At 40.9% G+C, this 25,970-nt stretch overlaps 1 protein-coding gene across 2 annotated transcripts in view; it reads right to left on the bottom strand.

Moving 5' to 3' along the window:
* Positions 1-25,970, bottom strand: part of cc2d2a (coiled-coil and C2 domain containing 2A) — a 190,756-nt gene that overhangs the window by 39,337 nt on the left and 125,449 nt on the right. The window contains exons 22-28 of one of the 2 annotated variants that reach the window (XM_059646681.1): positions 24,223-24,361; positions 18,823-19,026; positions 15,486-15,578; positions 8,106-8,197; positions 6,515-6,529; positions 6,154-6,321; positions 4,522-4,627 (exon numbers count right to left, since the gene is read on the bottom strand). In XM_059646681.1, coding sequence (XP_059502664.1) covers positions 4,522-4,627; positions 6,154-6,321; positions 6,515-6,529; positions 8,106-8,197; positions 15,486-15,578; positions 18,823-19,026; positions 24,223-24,361 — 817 coding nt within the window. The remainder of the gene's footprint in view (positions 1-4,521; positions 4,628-6,153; positions 6,322-6,514; positions 6,530-8,105; positions 8,198-15,485; positions 15,579-18,822; positions 19,027-24,222; positions 24,362-25,970) is intronic. The other variant, XM_059646684.1, reaches the window with a different exon arrangement.

The following is a 25,970-nucleotide window of genomic DNA, read 5'->3' as shown; positions in this document are numbered from 1 at the left end:
AGAGATCCCTGTGTTAGTCTGTTTATCCTTGATTTGGCTTTTATCAGATTTTGCACAGCTCGTTTTTCATATAGATGAAAACTACGATCCCAAACTGGGGAAGTCAGAGAATTTCAAGCTTTTTCAACTTTGCATTAACTAATCAAGTTAGACAACAAGTCAGTTCATAAATTCTCATTGTGTTTGAGATATAGCTCTTTTAAAAAATAAGGACCAAATACATTGGCTAAATTGACCAGAAGTATTAAACACACTGTAAAACAAATCAACCACCTGCCTTTCTGTAGTGTCTATAATGTAGTAACAATGCCCCAAAGCCATTCAGAGGAGTATTATTTAATAAATTCTGACATTAAGCTGCATAAAGCAATATTAGGACAGATGACCAAAGGATTGGTTAAAGAGATAGGTTTTTAGGAGAGAGTTGGAGAGATTCATGGAGGGCAGTTCAGAGCTTATTATCTAATTAGAATGCAAAACTGCCAAAGGTGCAGTAATTCAAACTGAAGTATATAAAAGTTCAGAATTGGAAGATTCAAGTTATCTTAGAGGTTTGTAGGGCTGGAGAGATTAAGGTTTTACAGATATAGATAAGTACATGGTAGTGAAGGAATTTGAAATAGGCTTGAAAATTTCAAAATAATGGCTCCAAAAACCTTCATGGGTCAAGGTGCAGACAGCAAATATGAAAGACTAGTTTGTTATGGGCGCAAAGCATCCCAGATTCTATTTGACCATAAGGATGTTGCTGATACACTGAAGCTGTTGGAGTAGAAATCAACGTGCTTCCTTTTGGTGTTTGTTTTAGACGAATGTAGTAAAGGGACAGATTTAACTGGAAATATTCAGACAATTAAAAATATTAACAGTTTTACCAAACATCCTGTAACAAATGTTCTGAAACTATTATTTAACCTTGTGAAAACTAGCATATTATATACAAAAAACTGAGATAAACCACATATTCCCACTAAATACGAGGGTTCAAATGCTTTTTGCTATCTCAATGCAGACTAGTCTTGCTTCATTTTAAAACTGTATTCTCAAGAGGGTAAGAATCACAAGGCAACGTGTTGTCTGCAGTTAATAGCAGCTGTCATCAAAGTCTAACACGATGGAAGAGTCAGTAAAAATGCCTCATCTGATGTTCTAGTGGAGGGAAGATTACTGATGCAGGATCATTGGCTTGATGATCCCTTCCCTCAGAAACCCCAGCAGCAATATCCTGGAGTTTGGCTGACCAGCATCCTGCCATCACAACCATCTTTGTTTTTGTCCAGCAAAATTACAGTCACTGGGGAATCTGGCTGGTGTTATATAGGAAATGAGTTTATGCCCTGTTGCTACGCTCTGTTGGATGCTGCTTTATGTTGAGGGGAGTTTTCTTGCCAACTGTTTGCCATTCAGCTCTTGAATCCATTATCATTTATGGCTCTGATTAAGTTTTAAACATGGGGGGTTTCATTTTTGTTGGCGTGAGCAGTGTCAGCAATGGTGAGAAAATTTGGGGGGAAATGGCAAGAATGAAACAATAAATCAAATCCCCAGTGGTGAAAAAATAAGTTTCCATTTTCCCAATAAAGTTTAAATGGCAAGTTCAGAATCTTACAAATGAGCAGCAACTATCTTTATTTCCACATATTTGTATCTCAGTAACAGCTAATCTCGCCTCATTTTTGTATGACTCGCACTTCCTCAGAAATGAGACACTGCAAATTCCCAACATGAAAGTCAGATCAGTTGTCTGGCAGCACAGCCCACTTCTCACTTCTCTAGCCTCACCACTTCCATCATTTCCTTCCATGCTGTATGAACACTGTTCTCTCCTACCATCACTCTATTCAACTGGGCATTGTTGACCCATCAGCCTGACCATATCATCACAGCTGCTTTCAGAGCAGTCCACTCAGCATTTCAGCCCTTCAGGATTTCACTTTGCAGCTCAGAGATTCTTACGGTTTGTAAGTTAGTGCCAGGTTGTTTTGGCAACAAGGATACACATAGATCTCATGCATCTGCACATGATGCATGTTATGCCACTTGAATTACTTTCTTGATGCTCACACATTTTGCACTAACTTAAAGGCTGCCAGTCTCTGTGGCTTGCATTGCTTTTCAGCAAATAAGCTTTTCAGTGTTAAGTTACAGACCAACAGCCTCTGTCACTCATATTGCTTTTTAACACAGTAAGTCCTTCAGCCATTACTTAGAAGCTGCCAGCTTCTCTGGTTTGCATTGCTATTCAGTGCAGAGGGACAGGCAGGCAGCTTGTCATGATTCAGAGCACTGAACAGTCAAGAGGATGGACGTATCACCGTACAGCACCAGTCCACATCAATGTCACAGCTACAGCATGTGGTAGCAGGTTATATAACAACTGTGTGTGTGTCAACCAAATGAACCAAATGCAACCATGGCTGGAAGTCAAAGGAGACCAGTCCTGAGTGAAGGAGGCAGCAGTGGCATGATGGTAAAGACACTGGATCAGTAATCCAGACTCTAGTGTAATATTTTGGGGATGGGGTAATTACAGGTATATTGGTTAGGGTGCTGTGGGGAGCCTATCTGAAGGTTGCACGATCCAGGGGTTAGCCATAGTCAGTCAGCGGTCTGGTTATTAATGATCAGGGTGTTCACCAGGGGCATTCTGTACAGACTTGGTAAAAGTGCAAAGCCACGAACTTGTAACTCCCAGCATGACTGTCACTATCTACAGCTGTCGGTGAACTACTGCAGGCAGAGGTTAAGGATATCAGGGGCCATTATCACTGAACCGTGTCATCTGCTGGAGCAGGATTTGAACTCAGAAGGTCTGGGTGACTGCGTTTGGTGGCTGTCATGTCATAGCTGCCCTGAATTTTATTCAAGTGGCATTTTCCAAAGAACAAGTAAGGCCTGTGTAGCATCTCCTGCTCCTTGGTCCACAAATGCAACCAGAATGTCATAGATGCCATATCACAGCTGTTGGTATCCATTCCCTCTGATGAGGAGAGTCAAGCAACTTGGGCAGTGGGATTCTCCATCATTGCTTGCTGCAAGGTGCAATAAATTGCATTCATGCTGCTTTAAGACAATGTATCAAAACTATGTTATTGTTGATGTAATAATACCAGATAATGGTCCACAATTTGAACATGAAAACTTTGCTCGCAGAAAAGTACAGTTTTCGTCAAGTAACCAGTTCACTTGATCATCCATAAGTTAACAATGAAACAGAGAGTGGAATAAAAACTTTAAAAATGCTGGTGACAAAAGAAGTTGCAGCATTAGGTTTACTGAATGACTGAACAACATTGTCAAACAACGGTAATCAAGGGGCTGAAAATTCTACAACAGAACTTCAGTCCTAATGGTGCATCACAAGACAATGACTATATAAAGTTACACAAAATGAGTCAAATAAGTAAGCATCTGAAGTGGTATAACCATAGACAATGAACTAAAATCGTCTCCACTTTGCTGTCAAGACAGAAAGTGTGAATAAACAATTAACAAGCTGAAGATATGGTTATCAAAAATTGGAACAGCCACTACCATGTCTTGTCCAAACAACAAGTGGATGTTCCAAAAGAAACAGAAGAGCTTTGACACTCTTCTAAAACATAAGGAGTGATTCATATGAATACTATGGAAATCAGGAGAATAAAACACTTTTAGAGCAAATTCCTCACAGAGTGTGACCACAGTCTGAGAACTGAGAGTAATCCATCAACCCAGACCAACAGCACTGAGAATGAGATCTGAAAGAGAGGTGATATCACCAGAAATTCAACAAATGAAAATTACACCTGTTTGAGGGTTGCAGGGTAGATAGTAGGAATGTAAATACTTCAATAATTTCTTGGAAGTTAAACTGGTGAGAAATTGTGGAGTAAGGAGTTAATGTAAATCAGTCAGTGATGTTACTGATGATATAAGAATTACATAAACGGAAGAGTCTGAACTGGGGATGGTATATACTGTGAATAGAGATAGGGATTACATTGCTATTCCCATAGCTAGATTGTTAGTAAGGTAGATAGATGACAGGGAGGACGTACAGTAGAGCAGACAAGATGCACTGACAAAAGTAGAAGAGTAAGACAGGGGCAAACCAGATGCCTCTTCCACAATGCTCCCAATCCCAAACCAGACTTGATCTCCCAAAATGACACAATTTGCTGAAAAGATTACAGGGACAAAATTGAATTTATGTAAAGAACCAGTTTGGTGTCAGGTTTTGCTTGGTATTATTCCTCTGAAGCACATTGGGACACTTAATAATGCAGCATAAATGTGCAGAAAATAATTGCAGTTCTCATTTATTATTTAAACATTTCATTATAATTTTGTGTTTGAATTTGTAAAATTGCATTGCAGAAACAGGCTTGTGTTTCAGACCTGCAGAAAAGAGCATGAAATTCCATGAATTATGATGAAAAAAATGGAGAGGCTGATGACAACAATAAATTGAACAGAGTTCTATATTCCCCCTTTATACATCCAGTCTCCGTCCCTTTGAGCTTCCTATTTGTTCCATACCTGGTTCGTAAACCACTCATGGCTTTGAGTAGGGCTCTGAGGGATCTGAGATGTTGCAAATGTTTCACTAATGGATCGAGCTGATCTGGATGTTAGTGGTGGCTTGCTAGAGGAAAACAAAAAGAAAGCTTTTTGCTTCAAATCAGTTTCTATTAAATAAACCTGAAAAAGAACAGCAACTTTAGAGTCGGTGTGACAAACTATATCAAAGAATACGCTATCCATACATTCAAAGACAAATTGATCAAAGGATAATTAAGTTTTAACTTTAGGAAAGGTCATTTAAGGATTTAGTATGTCACTGGCTGGGCCACCACTTATTGTCCATCACAAGTTGCCCTGGAGGAAGTGCTACAGTCGATGTACTGTAGGTCGACTCACAATGCCACTAGCGAGGAAGTTCCAGGAATTTGGCCTTGCAACAGTGAAGGAACAGGATATATTACCAATTCTGGATAATAAGTAGCTTTCAGGTGAACTTACAGTTGCTGGTGTTTCCATGCATTTCCTAGTCTTTCAAGGTGGTAAAGATCATGGGTTTAGAAGTTATTCTTTAAGAAGTGCAATTCTGCAATGTATCTTGTAGTTGGTAGACAGTGCTCCTACTGTACGTCTGTGGTGGAGGGACTGAATATTTATTGATGTAATGCCAATCAAGCAGGCTTTGTCCTAGATGATGCTTAGCTTCTGGATGTTGTCTGGATGGGTGCAGCAGCAATAACTGCTGAGTATTCCATCATACTCCTGTTTCGTGCACTGTGAACTCTGGACAGGCACTGGTGGAGTAAGGAGCTGAGTAACTGCAAGATTCCTAGGCTTTGATCTGTTTTTGTAGCTACGGTACTTGTACGACTAGTCCAGTAGAAATTCTGATCCATGGTAACCTCCAGGATGTTGATAGCAGGTGATTCAGTGGTGGTGATGCCACTGAATGTCAAGGGGTGATGAATAAGTTCTCTAACGTTGGAGGTGGTCATTGCCTGGCACTTTGCGTGGTTCAGATGTTAATGTTACAATCAATAACAAAGCCAGGACTGTACTAACTTCAAAGCAAAGAAAAAAATCAAGTACTTTGCTAGCTTACAAATAACAATTTTAAAGATCAAATTTTCTGCAAATCATTTCACCAAGGTTATGTATTCACACCAATAGTTACAAAGCAATATTTAAATTCTCAGAGACATACAAAAAAATCTTTCAATGACCTTGGCATTGAAAATGAGCCTGGAGGGTTCAGTCAGTTAATAAAATGGCTGGCTTGCAAAGACGACATGTTAATCCTCAGGTTAAACTCATCACCAGTCATCCCTCTCCAATGACAGCAGCCTTCTGGAACTACGGCAACTTTACTTATTCACTATACATGAGGCTGCAATGATCTGCAAGCATTAATTCTTGATTGAAAGTAGGATATTGTGGAAATTAGACCCAAGGCTAGGTCTTCCCAACACTTTCTGCAGTAATATGACGCCTAATTTTATAACCCGGAAATAGTTGCAGAGACTCTTCTCTTAAAAGGTCAGGAAGTTCCTGTGCTTTTTTTTTGTACACATTAGGCCATGTAAGTTCCTGAAGAACGTACATTGCAAGAAGATAAGGGAGGCAGCAACACACAAAGCAAGTATCTCTTACCCTCCAATGGATTTACGAATAGGTACATCATAAGCTCGGATAACGTTGACCAGAAGTTTGATGTCTCCATCAGAAAGGTTCTGGGCTGTAACTTTTTTTCTGTCTTTTCTTCTTGGTCTAAGTGGTCTCCTTCGTTCGGCCAGTTTGAACAGGCTTATGCCTAGCATACTATAGGGCACAAAATATTAATTGTACTCAGCACAGGTTCTCTACCTTTCACCACCACTTCTTAAAAGTAACAAATGAGAATTGCAAAGTTAGCTACATTCTATTCAATAAATTAAGTTAATACGCAAGCATTAATAATAAGACATCTTAGCGAACAATATGGAAAGGAAATGATGAGAATAGTACAACATACCGTGATTCACCAGAACTGCACAGAAAATGGAAGAATAAAACAAGACGAAGATATATGAAAGGAATCCGACAGCAAAGCAGTGACAGACATAATACATTTTTAAAATAATGAAATGCAAGCAGTTTTATGATTTAAATATTAGAAAGGAAATTGAAAAGAAATGTGTTCCTTGTTCTACACTTTTGCTTATACTTCGATATTTTTCTCAACCTGGTGGTATGTTGCAAGGATCACTCCCACAAAGCATTCCATTAAAGTCAACAGCCCAGATCATAGCCTACCATATCGAGTAATACCTGAACATGTTGTGACCCCAGTAGCCTAAAATAAATCCTTAATACTGCATTCAGTTCAGTGAATATTACCAGGTTGTTACTCATCCTCAAATGCCTACTTGTAAATCAATTTCTCTCTGCGCAGATACTGCCTGAACATTTCCAGCATCTTCTGCCTTCGAGTTCACCTGAGTTTGATGTTCAGTATTCAAGCAGACTGGCTTATGCTGCAACTTGATTTAGGAAAAATGATATAACAAGAACTACAAAAATGTAGAAACACTCAGTCTGAAATAAATTCATCATAAAACTAAACAGGCCACGACATAGCCCGGTTCATTAGATTTGAGAATTTATAAAATGGATGCCAGAATGCACAAAAAAGAAATGCAAAAACAGAAAATAATAATTAAAGTTTCTGACAGTTCTCCAATTTACATTTGCAGTCAAATGTTTGACTGATTAGCAGTTATAGATATGAAAAAGCCTATTGCTGTTGGAATTGTTGAAAATTGCTTGTTGCAGCTGGAAGTTCACATACTCAGTTGATAACAGGAATATCAGTGAAGCTGGGTTCACAAAAACAGCCAAAGTCATCATGCACTGGCTCACACAATAAAATGACAATTCATATATTTACATGAGCTAAATTAAATCATTGGCTACTGGAACAGCTTCTGACTAAAAATATCAGAAACACTCTGGAGTCCACAGTGAGCATACTGCTTGAAGCACATTTTGCTTTTAAGAAAATTCTGAAATGCTCCAGTGATTGTAACATTTCTTTTAAAAACTTCAGTACAACAAAATCCCAGAGATTAAACGCTGGTTAGCCACAGTCCAAGCATATATTTTTCTAGTCAGAGTATTACTTGTGCCCCTTAAGTTCCAATCACACTGAGCACTTCTCTCTTAGATCCTAGGCATCTAGCCAAGTTCTTGCCCAACTACCTCTTTCTTAATATGCCCCCTCATTCCATTTGGTCTCATATTTGTATGTTCTTTCTGGAAGTGTGATGGCAAGTCACTGCCAAAGATGACTGAGGGCTTGTCTAGACAACAGTAAACATACTGGGTTGGAAAAGATCATAAAATAACTCAAAATATGACTGTTAATTATTGGTGAGACAAAGGTTCCCAACAAATTTTGTCCTGATTGCCTCTTTGTTCCTCAAAGTAAAATTATCATCATCTTATGCCAGAAGAAGAATAAATTTAAAAAATAACTATTGGCATTCAATTCTGATAAAAAAAATTAACTCCATCGATAAGCAGAGTGTAAGATAGTTTAAAAAAATGCATCGTACAATATTCACCTTATACTGGGTACTGCTTCCTCAACAACCATATCTGACAAGACATAATGATGCTTTCCCTGTAGAAATCTACTTTTCACAGAGTCCCGTACCTAGGAAATTAAAAATGTGACAATTATCCCTCATTATTTGTAGCATCAGTACCATCAGTATTCCTTATGCATGTTCAAAGCACAAGCAAATTTCTGAAATTTTACCCCTTCAAATAAAATCAAACTACTGAGGATGTTGAAAATTTTAAACAATCACAGAGAATGCTGGAGAGTCTCAGTATGTTTGGCAGCACTTGTGCAGGGAGAAACCAAGTTAATGTTATGAGTCTGATAGGACTCTTCTTCAGTCTGAAAATGCTGCCAGAACTGCTGATATTGCTGCATTCTCAGTTTGCTTTAATTTTATCCTCCATAGCCTTCACAGCCATCTATGGCATTGAAAGGTCTGGGCAACACCCTCAGAAATACTTGCTCAATTTCAGCAGCAGTCATTACATGTTGCATTAAGTCATCCTCCCCCGTGTTTCATTTACCAGTGAAAACCACCTAACTTTTGTTAAAATCCTTTCACACTGGTCTAACCTTGTTCAAATTCCATATCACTTCCTTGGTTTTGCATTTAATGCTTCTTAACTTCATTCACTTTTTTATGGCATCTTTTACTTGCAATGAACATTATGCAAATTGTTTACATCCCATCTGGCCTCCAGCAACAACAGCATTCTGTGATACAAGTTGCCATGTCCCAGAGGATTTAAAGACCGAATCAATTTGACTAGAACTAAGGAATTATTACTATCTCAATGGAGTCAAGTTAGGTAAAGGGGAAGTACAACAAGATCTAGGTGTTCTTGTACATCAGTCAATGAAAGCAAGCATGCAGGTACAGCAGGCAGTGAAGAAAACTAATAGCATGCTGGCCTTCATAACAAGAGGAATTGAGTATAGGAGCAAAGAGGTCCTTCTGCAGCTGTACAGGGCCCTGTTGAGATCACATCTGGAGTATTGTGTGCAGTTTTGGTCTCCATATTTGAGGAAGGACATTCTTGCTATTGAGGGAGTACAGCGTAGGTTTACGAGGTCAATTCCTGGAATGGCGGGTCGATCATATGTTGAAAGATCGGAGCGACTGGACTTGTACACACTTGAGTTTAGAAGGATGAGAGGGGATTTGATTGATGTGTATAACATTATTAAGAGATTGGACACTCCGGAGGCAGAAGCATGTTTCCGCTGATGGGTGAGTCCAGAACCAGAGGACACAGTTTAAAAATAAGGGGTAGGCCATTTAGAACAGAGTTGAGGAAAATCTTCTTCACCCAGAGAGTGGTGGATATATGGAATGCTCTGCCCCAGAAGGCAGTGGAGGCCAAATCTCTGGATACTTTCAAGAAAGAGATAGATAGACCTCTTAAAGATAGTGGAATCAAGGGTTATGGGGATAAGGCAGGAACAGGATACTGATTGTGGATGATCAGCCATGATTATAATGAATGGTGGTGCTGGCTCGAAGGGCCGAATGGCCTACTCCAGCACCTATTGTCTCTTGAACAAAACAGGTGTAATTACATTGTTCAGTGGAGTATAAAGATTACCAACTGGTGGAAAGAATATAAAAGAACAATTCTGTTGACAGATGCCATCATGAGCATTTATAATGGAGGACTTCAATATAGACTGGGATAATGGTAGAGTAAGGGGCAACATGGGGCAAGTATTCCTATAGTGTGTTCAGGAGAATTTCCAAGAGCTGCATGTGCCCAGTATAATAACAGAGATGCACCTGTTTGGTGTAGTTCTTCGAAATGACTCAAGCCAAGTCGATCAATTTTCAGTGGGAAAAGTTTAGGAGACACTGCTTATTGTATTGTAAGCGGTGAATGACAATAGTCAATCCAAAGTGACAAAAATCAAATAGCAAACAGCTGACTTTAATAGGACAAGAACAAAGCTGCACAGAATGGACTGGAGTGAAAGGGTGGCAGGAAAACCTATAACCAATTAATGGGTTATCTTCACAATAGGATAGATCAGGTATAGTCAAGGTATATATCCTTAAAAGGTCTGGCACGCAAATCCAGCTATCTCTGGATGATACGGGAGACTGAAATCAAGATAAAGAAGAACATGTGTGCTTCTGAAGGTGTCCTGTAAAAAGTCCAATTGAGAGGACTTACTTTTTATTCACTCATGGGGCATGGGCATCACTGGCTGGCCAGCAGTTATTGCCTGTCTACAGCTCCCTGAGAAGGTGGTGGTGAGCTGCCTTCTTGAACCACTGCAGTCTATGTGCTGTAGGTAAGCCCACAATGCCATTGGGAAGAGACTTCCAGGATTTTGAATCAGCGACAATGAATGAATCCAAGTCAGGATGGTGAGTGGCTTGGAAGGGGACTTGCAGGTGCTGGTGTTCCCATGTACCTGCTGCCCTTGTCTGTCCAGGTGGAAGTGTTTGTGGGTTTGGCAGAATGCGAAGAAAAACACAGAAGTTTAGAAGGGAGGTGAGCAGGCATATTGGAGAAGCAAAGGATAAGACTGGTGGCCAACACATAGGGAAATACCAAAATCTTCTCTCATCATATCAAGAGAGTGATAGGATGAGGGCTAAAGATGATTAAGGACACAAACAGGGATTTACAGATGGAGGTAATTGTACAGCTGAGGTGTTAATTGAATACTTTGCATCCATCTTTACACAAGCCTTTACAAAGGGCGTGATGTTATTCAGGCAATGGTATCAGAGGAGTAAACTCTGTTGTTCAAAGAGTTCAAAATAGACAAGGAGGATTGACTGCTGTTACTCAAAAGTTGACAAAACACAGGAAGGATTTTGTTGGAACTGAGAGTAGAAATTTTCTGGGGCACTAGCCACAACCTTTCAGTGATCCCTATATTCGGGAGAAGGTGCAAGAAGAATAGACAATTGCGAACATCATGCCCTTGTTTAAAAATGTTTGTTTGGATAATCTCAGTCAGTTTAATATTAGTGGTGTGGAATCTTTGAGAAACAATTATTCAGAACAGAACTAGTTGACACGTGGAAGAAGGTGCATTGTTTAGGAAGAACCAGTATGGATTTCTAAATGGAAAATTATATTTTACTAACTTGCAGGATTTTTTGAAGAGGTAACATGAAGAGTGGATGTAGTTGACATGGACTTCCACAAGGCATTGAAAAAGTGTCATTCAGCAAACTTTTGAGAAAAGTTATAGCTTATGGACTGAAAGGAACAGTAGCAACATGGGTACAAAATTCTGAGTGACAAGAACCATTCAGTAACAGTCAATTTTTTTTTGAGCTAGACGAAGGTTTTTAGTGGAGCTCCCTAGAGGTTGGTATTGGGAGCTTTGGGTTTTTTGGATAAATGATCTAAGCTCTTGAACTGCAGAGTACATTTTCAAAGTATGTGAATAATATAAAACTTAGGAAGTATTGCAAACTGCGAGAAGGACAGTGTAAACCTCCGAAATAACATAGAAAGGTTGGTACAGTGGCTGGTTGGTGGCAGATCAAGCTCATGCAGAGAAGATTGAGGTGATGCATTGTGCTAGGAAGTAGATGTATAGGCAATACAAAATAAGGTATTCAATTCTAAAGGATGTGCAGGAGTTCAACTAGCCTAATGTACATGCAAGCAAATAATTGGAATTGACGGGCTAGTTGGAGGGAGCAGTTAATAAAGCAACAAAATCGGGAGCTTTATTAATAAGCGCACATAGTACACGAAAGAAGTGTTTCTGAATTTGAACAAAACACTTGTGTTTAAGTTCTGTGTGCTGCACTATAGAAAATATGTGAATGCATTAGACTTAAAAAAATCATTCCGTAATTATGAGGATAAGTTGAAGAGGAGATAACTAAAGAGAAGAAAGCTAAGAGGAGACTTGATATAAGGTTTCAAAGTAATGAGAGGGTTGGGCAGAGTTGAGAGGGGAACTGTTCCCACTTGTAGAAGGATCAGGAACGAGGGGGCACAGGTTAAATGTGATTTGTAAAAGAAGCAAATGTGATGTAAACAAAAAACTTTGTTCACACAATGACTGGTTTGGGTTTGCGTTTGGAATGCCCTGACTGGAATTGTAATGGAGGCAGAGTCAACTGCAAAATTAAAAGGGGCGCTGGATGAGAATTTAAACAGAAATAATGTACAATGGTACAGGAGAAAAGCAGGAGAATAACACTAAATCATGTTGCTCATTTGGACAGCGAGCAAAGACGCGATGGCCCAAATGGCTTTATTCTGTGCTGTAACCTTTCTGTGATTCTGTGACTTCTTTGTAACATATCCATTCTGCATGATATGTTTTTTCCCCAAACCTAGTTTTGGCTCTTATCCACAGAATCCAAGACTTTCACGAAAACCCTTTATGTCTATTCAAACACATTTAAACTGTGTCTTAATCAGTTAATTTTTAAATATATCCCACCACTCGACATATCTCCCTTTGATCTGACATACCTTCAGAGCGATTTACAATTCATTTCAGCTAAGAGTTAATGTGGTTGGGGAGGGTTTAGACTGAAATCGCAGGGGGATGGGAAACTATACGGGGAGGCAGTACAGAAGGAATCAGAGGCAAAAACAACCAAAAAAAAAATCAAGAAGAGAAAAATAGGAGTTGGAAAATAAGCTTTCAGGGAACAAAGGAACCAATTCTACAAGCTTCTGTCAGTATGTGAACAGAAAATTAGATTAGTAAAAACAAATGTAGGCCCCTTACAATCAGAAGCAGGGGGAGTAATCATAGGGAAAGAAAAATGGCTCACCAATTAGATACATATTTTGGTTTGGTTTTCACAAAGGAGGACACAAATAACATACCAATAATTTTGGGGAACACATGGTCTCATGACAGAGAGGAACTGAAGGAAATCAGTATTAGTAGGGAAATGGTGTTGGGGAGATTAAAGGGATGAAAGGCAAATAAATCTTCATGGTCTGACAATCTACATCCCTGAGTACTTAAGGAAGTGGCCCTACAAATAGTGGATGTACTGGCGGTCATTTTTCAAGATTCTCTAGACTCTGGAATAGTTCATATAGATTGAAGGGTAACTAACATAACCCCTCTACTTTAAAAAGGAGGAAAGACAAAACAGGTAATTATAGACTGGCTAGCCTGACATTGGCATTGTGAAAATATTAGAGACCATTATAAAAGAATCAGTAGCAGATTAGCTGGAAAACAGAGACATTTGGCAGATACAGCATTGATTCATGAGAGGGAAATCAAATTTGACCAATCTATTGGAATTTTTCAAGGATGTAACTACTAGAGTTATTAACGGGAATCAGTGGATGTGGTTCACTTGGAATATCAGAAAGTGTTTGATAAGGTCCCAAATAAGGACAGCACGGTGGCTCTGTGATTAGCACTGCTGTCTCACAGCACCAGGGGCCCAGGTTTGATTCCAGCCTCAGGTGGCTCCACTGTGTGGAGTTTGCACATTCTCCCTGTGTCTGTGTGGGTTTCCTCCAGGAGATCCGGTATCCTGCCATATCCCAAAGATGTGCAGGCTAGGTGGATTGGTCATGGAAATGCAGGGTTACGAAGATAGGGGGATGGGAGTGGTGAGTCTGGGTAGTATGCTCCTCGGTGGGTTGGTGTGGACTCGATGGACTGAATGGCTTGCCTCCACACTGTAGAGATTCTATGATTCTACCGAAGAGGTTAGCATGTAAAACTAAATTACATCAGATTGGGATAGAGAATTGGTTGGCAGACAGGAAACAAAGTAGAAATAAATGGGTGATTTTTGAGTGGCTGCCAGTGGCCAATGGCAGATGAAGTATACTGTGGATAAATGGGAGGTTATCCACTTTAGTAGCAAAAACAAGCAGGCAGATTATTATGTGAATGGCAATATATTGGGAAAGGAGGAGAAGCAACAATACCCAGGTGTCCTTGTACACACTTGCTGAAAGTTAGCATGCAGGTTTGGCAGCCTATGAAGAAGGCAAATGGTATGTTGGCTTTCACAGCGAGGCGATTTGGGTACAGGAATGGGGAAGCGTTGCAGCAATTGTATGGGGATTTGCTGAGACCACAGCCAGAGTATTGTGTGCATTCTGGTCTTGTTTTCTGAAGAAGGATGGTTCATCTGTGCATGGAGTACAACAAAGTACTAAACTGATTCCTGGAATTGCAAGACTGACATATGAAGAGAGGCTGGGTCAGTTAGGTTTATTTTCCCTGGACGTTAGAAGAGCGAGTGGGGCCTCACAGAACATTTAAAATGAAATATGTTCCCAATGACTGGGGAGTTCAGTGCCAGGGGTCACAGTCTAAGGACATGGGGTATGTAACTTAGGACTGAGGAGAAACTTCTTCACCCAGAGGATGGTGGACCTGTGGAATTCTCTGCCACAGAAAATGCTTGATGTCAAAACATTTAACGTTTTAAAGGAGGCAGATGTAATTCTTAGAGCTAAAGGGCTCAGAGCTTAACTCCTTCATTATGACCATATTTCTGTCAAAGTCATCTACTCAGAATATTCGGTATCAAGATTAGTTGTATCACTGATGGTTCTCAGCTATTCTTACTGTTGTTTACTGTGATGGAATAATTTTTTTTCATGTTTAGCTTAGCAACACTTCTTAAAACTTCCTTTATCCCTCTGATCACACTTTTGTTCCTGCATGATACAGGGCTGAATCGTGCTGGAAAAATAACGGTGATTAAATAAATGAGCAAACTGGTCAACAATTTCAGGAAATTGGAAGATATGCCGAGTGTTTAGAAAGTCCACAACTTTCTAAATGCTTTATGCAGGTCCAAACTTTGCTTCACACAATCTTTCAGTTTAAGAATTTACTGTAACTGCAAATAATTGGCCTTTAAACCAGTTAAGCTGGTGATTAAGAGGGCAAATTTCCCTTTAATATATTTCCATAATTACAAATTAACCTCTTTTGTATGCTCAGCCTATTATTAAATGCATATTTAACATCTACCACAGTAATGAAAAATTTTCTCAATTGATCTGCTTCATTTATCCACTGATTTTATTTGATTTAACTCTCATTAACCTGGGCCAGAACTTTCATATCGCATCAGAGTTGATCATTCTATCATCAAAAGCCCCTCAGGTGTGATAACTTCTTTTTGTATATTTTCAGCATCATTAATAAATAACGGATAAAATGAGGTGTGATTCACCAGATATACAATATTACAATAAGATCAGTAATAATTTCAGTGTAAATAATTGATAAATAGGCATTCAATGAAAATCACAGAAAGAAACCCTTTTGTAAATTGTTCCGGTGACAATAAGTCACTTAGCTTGACACGTGCAACTATGCAGTGCTGAATTGCAGCTTTCCACATTGATTTTGAAAGTAATACCAAATCCTAAAACTATGCTGGTTGTTCATAGATTACCTTCTGCAGGAAACTAACTACTAGTGCTCTGTGTGGATCGAGATGGCTTGTGATATCAACTGTATCTTTTTCATGGCGTTTCTTCTCATATTCCTAATGTAAAAAACAAAATAAAACAAAGCACAGTGCACAAAGTTAGGTTGATTTACAAATAGATTCCAAAATTAGCAAATTTCTTATGCAAGCTTTTGCCAATTAACTCTTTCACCCAATTTCTCTGTTTCTCTCTCTCAGGAAACTCCTCTGTTTTATTTTGCCAGCGTGACTGAGCTCATAAACCCACCATGTGCAGAACGATGAATGAACATAGCTACAATGTGGAAACAGGCCATTTGGCCCCTCGAGTCAACAGAGATCCTCCAAACAGCATCTGACCCAGAGCCATCAGCCTACCCTATATCCATAACACTGAAGTTTCCCATGGCTAACCCACCTCAGCTCCACATTTCTGGACACTTTGGGCAACTTAGCACAGCCAGTCCACTTATTTTGCACATCCATGGACTGTGGGAGAAAACCAGAGCACTCGAAGGAAGCTCACGCAGATGTAGGGAGAATATGCAACCTCCACACAGTCACCCAATGCTGGAATCAAAGCCAGTTCCCTGATGCTTTAAGATGACAGTGCGAACCACTGGGCCATTGTGCCACCGTATCTGTGTGTTTTATGTGATGGGTGCATATAAGTGGATTCGATCTGAAAGGTTTGCAAGGTGAAAGCTCTGCAGCAGGACCTTCTGAACATGTGCTGAGACTTATTTGTTGGGGGGGTCAGAAAAAGCTAAGCAGGACTTATGGCAGTGCTTCCTCCCATCATAAGTAAGCAATTATTTTCATAATAATTTTGATATTGAGGCAAAGAACAGTTTTCTGATTTTTATACTGATGAATTTAGTAGTGTTAACAGTCATTATAAACATATTATTTGTATGAAATACTGTTCCTTGTAGATTCATCTGTTGGTTCATTTCTGGAGCCACATAAACGGAATGTGTAATCACACGCTTTTGAAGACAAGATTACTCTGCAGCACATGTTGTATTACAGCAAGCAGTAGTGAAATGAGCAGGCAATTTGTCTAACCCTGGGACTCACTATATTAACTTTGCTATTGTGCATGTAAAAGCACAGTGTAATTCTTTGAAGGTGTAGAGTTCTGTCAGTTTTGAAGAATCATTACACCCAAAACATTAAATTTTGTTTCCCTCTCCTCCAAGGCTGCCAGACCTGCTGAGTTTCTCCAGCATTGTTCGTTTCAGATTTGCAGCTTCTGTACTATTTTGCTTTTACTCTCATGTAGAATTGACTCAGTTCTCAAAACTCCATAGCCAGCCATGACAAAGCTCGATAGATAGGGTATTCTAAACTGTAGAAGCAGTTTGAATCTTACCAGTTCTCTCTCCTGATAAGTGTGCAAGTTTTGATGCTGGCACAAAAAAAGTGTCTGTGAAGCTATGGTCTTCCAACTCACGCGAAGCTTTCCGAATTTAAACAAGTATGGTGTATACCTGCAAAGAGGAGGAATGTACCTCTCCCTGAGGAAGTCGACAAGTTGGATACAGATCATCAAGTGCATCAGATATCCACCTCTAACAAAGATTCGTAATAAGACTTACAAATTAAAATAGGTGGTGGAAACTTTGTGTCACTTTCACACAAAACATATGAAGCTTGGCAGCCTTCACCATTGCCTAATTACTTAGTTTCATTGGAGAAATGGCGGAGACAAGAATGTGTTTGTCTGTTCTGAGGTATCAATGCTACAGCAATGTAATGATTTCACCTAAATTTTAGTGATATTTTACTGCAATGTGAGATAGACATAACTCACTTTTATTAACCAAACAGAACAAAAGGTTGAATCTAACCTTTACTGCAAGACAATTTTGCAAAGTGACCTGGGTTTTTGAACTAGCGGATAGACTGTCAACAACTCTGGAGAAATACGGGATTAGAAAGTCCTAGCCTTAAAGCTACCTTTATTGTCAGGAGTCTTGTGACGAGTTTCAGAGCATTCCATCTCTGCCTTGCAGCTTCCAAACTTCCAGAGGGAAGGGAACAGAAACTTCTTAGTTGGTGCAACTTCTTGCTCCTGTCAGGAAAGCAGCCACTGACATCACCCACCTGAAATCCCCATCTTCACTGACCCCAAACAGAAAGCATGGAAGCTTACTTGCCAGGCCAGGAACAAACATATTTGGATCAGATTTAAACAAAAACAAACAACTTTCAGTTAATTGCCACTCCCCCATCCTGTAGGCATTCAGAAAATACTGTCAAAGGCACATGTCACCAGCTCTTTCATGCTAATAAGCCCTACCCAGGATGAGGCCAATGTTCACTTAAGCAGGTGGTTAAAAAGTACAACAAATCTCACTTTCCAATGGAGCAGCCAGTGAGGAATTTATAAGGCACTGTTTCTAGGAAATTATCATTTCTTTGCTGTCTCACTTTGCAAGAGAGCAGGGGATGGGTGAGGAGGGTCCTCAATAACCAACACTGTGTTGGGCAGTGGCAATGCATACCCACCTTCCCATGCTGGGCAGGAAATCGAGTGCCAACTGGATGCAGATGTCAGGAGGGAGCTACTGTCAGAACCTGAGCCTCCTGAGTCAATGTTATCTGCAGATGTTGAGTCTGCTGGTCCATTGCTGTTAAAACTCTCAGCTGGGTTCTCATCTCCTTCCATCAGCATCTCGGGGGCCATTACTTCCAGCCTGTAGAAGGGCACGTGGCTGCTGAGAAGCAGCTCAGCACAGGTTGAAGAAAAAGCTGCAGAGTCTGCCCTGTGGTGCTTTGAGCGTTGGCAGGAAGTGCAGCTGGAAGTGAGTAAAGTGCCTTCCAACCATGCTATAATTCCCCATCATGCGGCAATAACGTATTCTAACAGTACGCCTGCTTGCAAAAGCAGCCTCCTCAGCCTATCCATTTATTACTTGGAACTGATCAATTCACAATGTGTCAGTTTCACTGTGGCAGTTCCTGGTTTATTAGTCCCTTCTGCTCACTGCTGGCTTGAAGACAGTCTGAAACTGCTCTCACTTTGCGTATGAGAGGCTGCTCTCAGATCATCTCTCTTTATTGCCCCCTTAATAAGTTTAATGAACATCCCTCCTCAGCTATACGAATTCCGGACTTTTCTATCATGCTGCCCCGGGAAAGACAGGAGGAGAGGTAGGAATATGTTCAGATAACAGTCTGACGACACTGAAAAACTTGGAAGAATTTCCTTCATGAGCTCTGGCGCGCTATTCCCTTACCATTACCATTAGATATCACACTACATTGTACGCACTCATTTTCAAGAACAAACCTGCGTTAGTGCCACAGATCATACCTGGAAAATCTTCTCAGAAATCTCACGATCTAGAATTGGAACTTGTTTAAAATTATGGAACTCTGCCACCTCTTCACTTCGAAGCTGTAGGAGTCGGAATCTCTTGGATTTATTAAACACTTGATCTGAAACAAAGTTAAATTCTACTTGCAGTTGCTCAAGCCTGAAGTAATCATTGTCAAGAGCCTCACCACTTGTGGCACTCTGTCAAAACAAAAACAGTATGTTTGAGAAAAGAAGCATCATGGACTCGCTGGGCTGAATGGCCTTCTTCTGTGAAGTGTTACTTTATAGCTCCTTTAATATAATGAGATGCTGTACAATGCTTCATCAACAAGGAAAACTGTACGAAAAGCAAGAACTGGAGAAATTTGGAGAGGATTGCCTGCACAAGCAGGCTTGTATAAATACCCTGAATCTAAAGCAGTTAACCCAGCTCACAGGGTCAGTCAGCAATGTTGCTCTTCACAGAGTTATGTCTGTAACACAATGGCGGCAAAAGACTGAGAAACTGAATAAGAATAACAAACTTGTATTTTTGTAGCACTTCTATTGGAGAACTTCTATTGAAGTTCTATTGAACTTCAAGGGAACATTATGAGATTTAACAAAAAGAGTCAGAAGGAAATATTAAGACCGATGACCAAAAGCTTGGCTGAGATAGGTTTTAAGAGGCACACTGAAGGAGGGAAGAAAAGGGACAGATGGGTTTGTGCAGGAAATTCCATATGGAGGTTAGTAACTGGGCAATGGAATCCCAATTGTCAATGACAGATTCATTAAAAACAGGATGTGCAGGAACAGGTTCTTTTGTGACATAGTGGTATTGTCCTCACTCTGAACCAGGAACCTAGGTTCAAGTCTCACCTGTTTGAGAGATGTGAAATGACATCTCTGAACAGGTTGATTCAAAAACATCGTTTATTCAACACAACGCATTGTCTATTTCAAACCATAACACAGTTGCTTTTGAAAACACAGAATGCACAGGGAGTGTGGAGTGGTAGTGTCCCTTTCTTTGAGCCAAGAGGCCAAGTTCAAATTCCACCTGCTCCAGAAGAGTGTCATAACATCTCTGAACAGGTTTATATAGAAAACATCTGTTAGGGATGTGCGGGAGCCCAGCATTTGAGGGCTTGAATTAATTTGGAAAGACCGAACAAACTACAGAGATAGGGAAGGGAGAAATTATGAACAGATCTGAAATAAGGTTTGGGTTTTTTAAATTGAGGCTTTGCTGGACTTGGAGGCAATAATTGGTCAGTGGGAAAAAGACTGACGGCTAGGTGACGTCATAATTTAGGACACGGCCAGTAGTATTCTGGATGAACTTCAGTAACCAGCAACATTTAATCCAGTTTGAATTTGAACATTAAAATAACAGTTATTGTTTTGTTGGAATAATGGGCCTGGATTTAATGAACACATCAATGAGACCCATTCAGGTGGAAAATCAAGCGCAACTCAGTGGCAGCTGATCTTGCTCTAACAAGTGGTAGGAGGTTAGCGTGGGAAGAGGATAGCTATTGTATTCGCTTGTGGGACAAGGGCATCATCAGCTGACCAGCATTTACTGTCTGTCTCAAACAGTTTTGAAGAGGAAATTGTGAGCTGCCTTCTCAAAACGCTGTAGACCGCAAGCTGTAGGTTGTCCCACAGTGACCTTAGCGAAGGAATTCCAGGATTTTGACCTAGTGACACGTGAAAGAAGAGCTCCTTATTTCCAAGTCAGGATGGTTAGTGGCTTGGAGGGGAACTTGAAGATGGCAATGTTCTAATGTGTCTACTGCCCTTGTCCTTCTAAATAGAAGGTTGGTTTGGAAGGTGTGATCTAAGGATCCTGGTGCATTTCTGTAGCGCATTTTGTAGTTAGTACACACTGTTGCTACTGAGCGTCAGTAGTGGAGGGAATGGATTTTTGTGGGTGTTCCACTAATCAAGCGGCCTGCTTTGATCTGTATGGTGTGGAGTTTGAATGTTTTTGGAAATGAACCCACCTGGGTAAGTGGTGAGTATTCTATCGCACTCCTGACTTGTGCTTTGTAGATGGGCAGGCTTTGGGGAGTTACTTGCCACAGTATTCCTAGCCTCTGATGTGCTCTTGTACCCAATATATTTATATGGTGTATCTAGTTGAGTTTCTGGCCAATGGTACCCCCCAGGATTGTGATAGTGGGGGATTCAGTGTTTATAACACCATTTAATGTCAAAGGGCAGTAGTTAAAGTATTTCTTAATATGATGATCATTGTCACTTGCCACTTGTCAGCCCAAGCCTCGATGCTGTCCAGATCTTGTTGCATTTGAATATAGACTGCTTCAGTATCTGAGCAGTCACGAATGGTGCTGAATATTGTGCAATCATCGCTGAACATCCCCACGTCTAACCTCATGATGGAGGCAAGGTCATTGATAAAGCAGCTGAATTGGCTGGGCCTAGGACACTACCCTTAGCAACAAAGGGCTGCTGTGGGGCAATGGCAGTTTCCCCACCTCTGAGTCAGGAGTCCTAGGTTTAAATACTATCTGCTCCAGGGGTGTAATAACATCTTTGAATGGGTTAATTGGAAAATATCTACCCCAAGGATCTCCTGCAGAAATATCCTGCAGCTGAGCTGACTGACCTCCGACCAGCATCTTATGCGTCAAATATGACTGTAACCAGCAAGGAGATTGCTCCCGATATCCACTGTTTCCTGTTCTGCCAGGGTTCCTTGATGCCACACTTCGTTGAATGCGGCCTTGATGTCAAGGGCTGTCACTCTCACCCCATCTCTGGAATTCAGAACTTCTGTCCATGCTTGAACCAAGGCTGTCATGAGGCCAGGAGCTGAGTGGGCCTGCTGGAACCCAAACCGGACATCACTGAGCAGGTTTTTGCTGAGTCGGTGCTGCTTGATAGCGCTGTTACCAACACCTCCTATCACTTCACTGACAACATGGAGAAGTAGTGATTCATTAGCCCAGAGAGGGCAGTATGCGATATCCAGCAGGAAGTTTCCTTGCCCATATTTAACCTGAAGCCATGAGTTATTCAGTTTTAGATGCACGGTGGGATGTTTCAGTAAGCGTGGCCCTCTTTGATTTACATGTTACCTGACGGATTGCTTGCTCATTTTTGATGGCTTCAGTTTTGCTCTGCTGCCAGGAGGAAACATTCTCTGTGCACAAAGGCTATCAAAACCTTTGATAATTTTAAAGACCTCAATTAGGTCACCACATAGCCTCTTCCTCTTGAATAAAATGAAACCCAGCATGCCAATGCTTGCCTGATATAAGGCAGATTTTCCCAATTAGCAGTTCAAGTGTTATGCTCAGTGAGCTTCGTAGCAGGTAGCTCTCCATCACTCTGAGTGACTTTGTGCATGCTCTTTACCACGCTGACGAAACAACCGAGCTCTCTGCCACCCTTCTAGTGAAACTGTGCAGCACAAGTGGTGGAAATGCTTGCCAGTGCTGGCACCCTCTGCTGTTACACAACTAGCAATGTATTTGAAGTTCAATGTACGCCACTTCAGACTTACAACCTAGGGAATGTCCCTTACTATTCTGTTGTCTATCACAGAGGCAAAGAAGGGGAAAACCCACTCCTCACTTTGCAGCCAGGCTGCTGCTGGTAATGGAGAAGAGGGCCATCCTTTTCCCTGTGAACTCTCACAAGCCACTATTCACTGCAACTCTGTCACTATACCACATATCTTCAAGGTCTATAGCCCACAGTTCACACTCACTGTTGCATGCATCATGTCCACATGGTGGCTCTCACCCACCTTATCCCTCCAAAGAACTAACCTTTCCTGCTCAATGTATTTCCTATTCACTCACTGAACAAATATCCTCACTTCTGCTGCTCCTGTACCAACTCTAAGGGGTCTTCCATCCACCTCCAACATGCTCAATCCCTTCCTTCATCTATTGCGGGAATGAAAGGATCATAATCAGGCTGGGTGGTGGTTTGGAGGAGCTGGGGCGTGGGGTGGCAGCAATATCAGGCTACTCACTCCCTACCAGGAGAAAATTCTAGAAATAGCTGGAGAAGACGACAACCACTCACGTAGGGATGGAGAGGTCTCAACGGCTAACCAACCTGCTGCTCTTCCATTGACCCTTTTTATATAACTAATCCATCTCTTCAATGCAGGCACTAAAGGCAAGCAGTGGACTTCTGTTATGAGGGCACCAGCATGGGAGACCCTCAGATCCAACTCCATCTCTGAGGAAGATGCCAATGAACTCTCAGAAGATACACCAGCAAAATCTTTTACCTGCAGCTTTCACCTACTTAGAGAAACTCATCTGGGTGATTATTCTACATAGTTACAATCTAGAAGCACAATCTGGTGAGCAGATCCCTGCCAGGTCTTTGCACCAGGTCTAGGAAGAAATGCTCCAGGGCTCAAAGGGCTGCTGGAGACCACACACCTGCCCAGTCCCATGTAGAGGACACTCCCATGGCCTTGTCTGTTAATGACTTCATTAAAGCGCGCAAACAGGCAGAAGAACAGCAGGGAGGTCTGTAGGAAGCAGTCAGAAAGTTGGGTCAAATACTGGAGGAATCCTTCAATGTTACTAGCACCGTGCTGGCACATATGAATCTGGTTGCTTCTACAGCCAGACTGGTAACCGTTGTGGGGACCAACAATCAATACACTCTGTGTCCCAGATATGTTCACAGATTTGCATTCCATCATTCCAGTATTCAAAGTAATTCATGTCTGATGGATCAAAATGACTGCTGTTAACTAAACTTGGCCCATAATGAGAAGTCAGCTCAATCATCCATGCTATAATGGCACTCCCTGCAAACGATATTCCAGGAATGCTACAGGCTCCAAAATTTCAGGCGCTGGCCACAATGAAGCATTCCAAACAGCGGCCAGTGATTGAAGTACAACTTAAGAGCTATCATCAAGCTTTGGTAAGGCTCCTCTTCTAATAGGATATCTGGGAGCACAGTGCATGATGGACACATTACAAGATGATGCTTCCACTGTATTGAAGTGCCACGTTGAGGAAGGACTAAGCATGTTTCAGTCTCAGAATTATGTATTCAATACATTCTGAGGTACCACCTGATCATTACCAGCATCCCAGGCACCAATCACTATATGACCAAACCCAAAACGTGACCACTAAGAGTCCACACCATTAATCACTCATTGTATGTGTTCTAGGTCTTGTTAAGTCAAATCAGTAAATTGTTTGGAAAACTAAGCCCTTTAAACAAACAACAATTATTGCCACAATATAATTAATACATTTATTTAATATAATTATTAAAACACTGTATCAATGACAGCTGTCATTTACAGCAGCCAGACCTCATAAATTTTTATACCACTCATCCTGGTTCATTACGTATAAGAAAATATATTTTTCTTGATTTACCCTTCACTCTTACCATTATTAATTGCATCAGAGCTGTATTGCTGGGGTCATTTGGATCAAGTCTGGACTCTGCTGCCCACTTAGCCAACTTTTTCATATCTGTTAATCCAGATGTTCCAATAGATGATATGGCATCTATGTGTTTTAAAGATCTAAACAAAAATAAATACACACCAGTGCCAATGACTTATTAGCAAACAGTTCTTTAAAAGAGAAGGCTGTCAGAAAAAACGACCCCAGTGTTTGTTGTGGTGAAAATCTCTCTGCCTTGGGAATCCCAAGCCCTGCTCCCAAATTTTCACATTTTTCAGCCGCCTCCACTGAAGAAGTCCCAGGTGTCTGCAATCCAAGTGTGGTAAGTAGATCAGGTAAGTTAGTTCTCGGTGCATTTCTTTTGGATAGACAAGCTATCCCCTTGGACAGCTGAGATACTCCTCTGGCACTGGCAGCACATTTTGGAGGTAGGGCTCAGCATTGTAATGGGGAGGTGCCCTTTGGCAATGGGGACAAAATTGTGCATAAAAGTTGGATGCACCCTTTGGGACTTTCTAACTTGTCAAGGCCTATCACCAAGTGTCGACCTATCAAAAAGTGTCAAGAAATGTCAAAATGTGTATTTATGAATGAGAGTTTTTTTTTCAATATGCAAAATCTGCAACATAGAAATTAAATAACAGATCCGTAATTTTCTCCTGTTTACATGGGACGTATGGATACTCATTGAGCTGGCACAGGAGATGAAGAAAGCTGCTGCTGCATTTTGGGGCAGCATAGTGGCACACTGGTTAGCACTGCTGCCTCACAGTGCCAGGGACCTGGGTTTGGTTCCAGGTGGATTCGATTTCGGTGGGTTATTTGGGGATGGGTCTGGGTGGGATGCTCTGAGGTTCAGCGTGGGCTTGCTGGGCTGAAGGGCCTGTTTCCACACTGTAGGGATTCTATGATTCTAATATTTGGTGGATGAAGTTGACATTTGGGTATGAGGGACCATTGGGAATAGGTAGAGACCGTTGTGAGGCTTGGCATGGGTGAGCGACAAGGACTGTGACGAGTAAGGTTGGAGGAACGTCACAAATTTCTTCACTTTTGAAGTGGTAAGGTACCGTTTTTATCTGATCTTGGGATGCTGTTGATGGAGGTTAGTCACCTTTCTGCAAGATAAAGTACCTTGTTGCAGTGGCAAGGAACTTATTGGGATTGCAAAAAGGCATGCCGAAGGCCCTGTTCTAAATGAAAATACACAAGCTCACTGGGACAGGCCGAGTTGTTAAGAAACTGTTCCAAAAAGTGTGGAGTTAAAAATAAAGTGATAGATTTGAGAGATCTTGTTCACACAGTAATTATATCATTTGTGTTGCATGGCTGAATTCCCAAACCATTATTTCAACAAAGGGGTTCTGATGGATGGACAGCTCCAACTGGAATAGTTTCTTACGTAAATAAATGTGCATTTCAGCAAAATATTCAACTTTCTAACGGATCAGCTTAAACAACCTCAACTTAGTGGATAATTGTTTTGCGCCAATGGAAATACTGTATGTCTTTTACAATATGGTATCAATAGACTGGTAACTTTATTTTGTCAGGCTAACTCCTGGTGCCCATGTTTGCATAGAGAGGGAACAGCAAAGACCACTGGGTGGGGGGACAGGAGTTGGCATCAATTTTGCACAGGGGCTAAGGAAGGGCTGGGGTTGATCACTGAACTGACAAGTACTTGACCTTTTAACTACTAGTCTTTCTGTAAAAATTCTTGGAGAA

The sequence above is a fragment of the Stegostoma tigrinum genome, chromosome 1 (genome assembly GCF_030684315.1).
Source record: "Stegostoma tigrinum isolate sSteTig4 chromosome 1, sSteTig4.hap1, whole genome shotgun sequence".
Classification (NCBI taxonomy): domain Eukaryota; kingdom Metazoa; phylum Chordata; class Chondrichthyes; order Orectolobiformes; family Stegostomatidae; genus Stegostoma; species Stegostoma tigrinum.
Note: the sequence above shows the minus strand (reverse complement) of the source record. Positions and strands in the feature narration are given on the sequence as shown.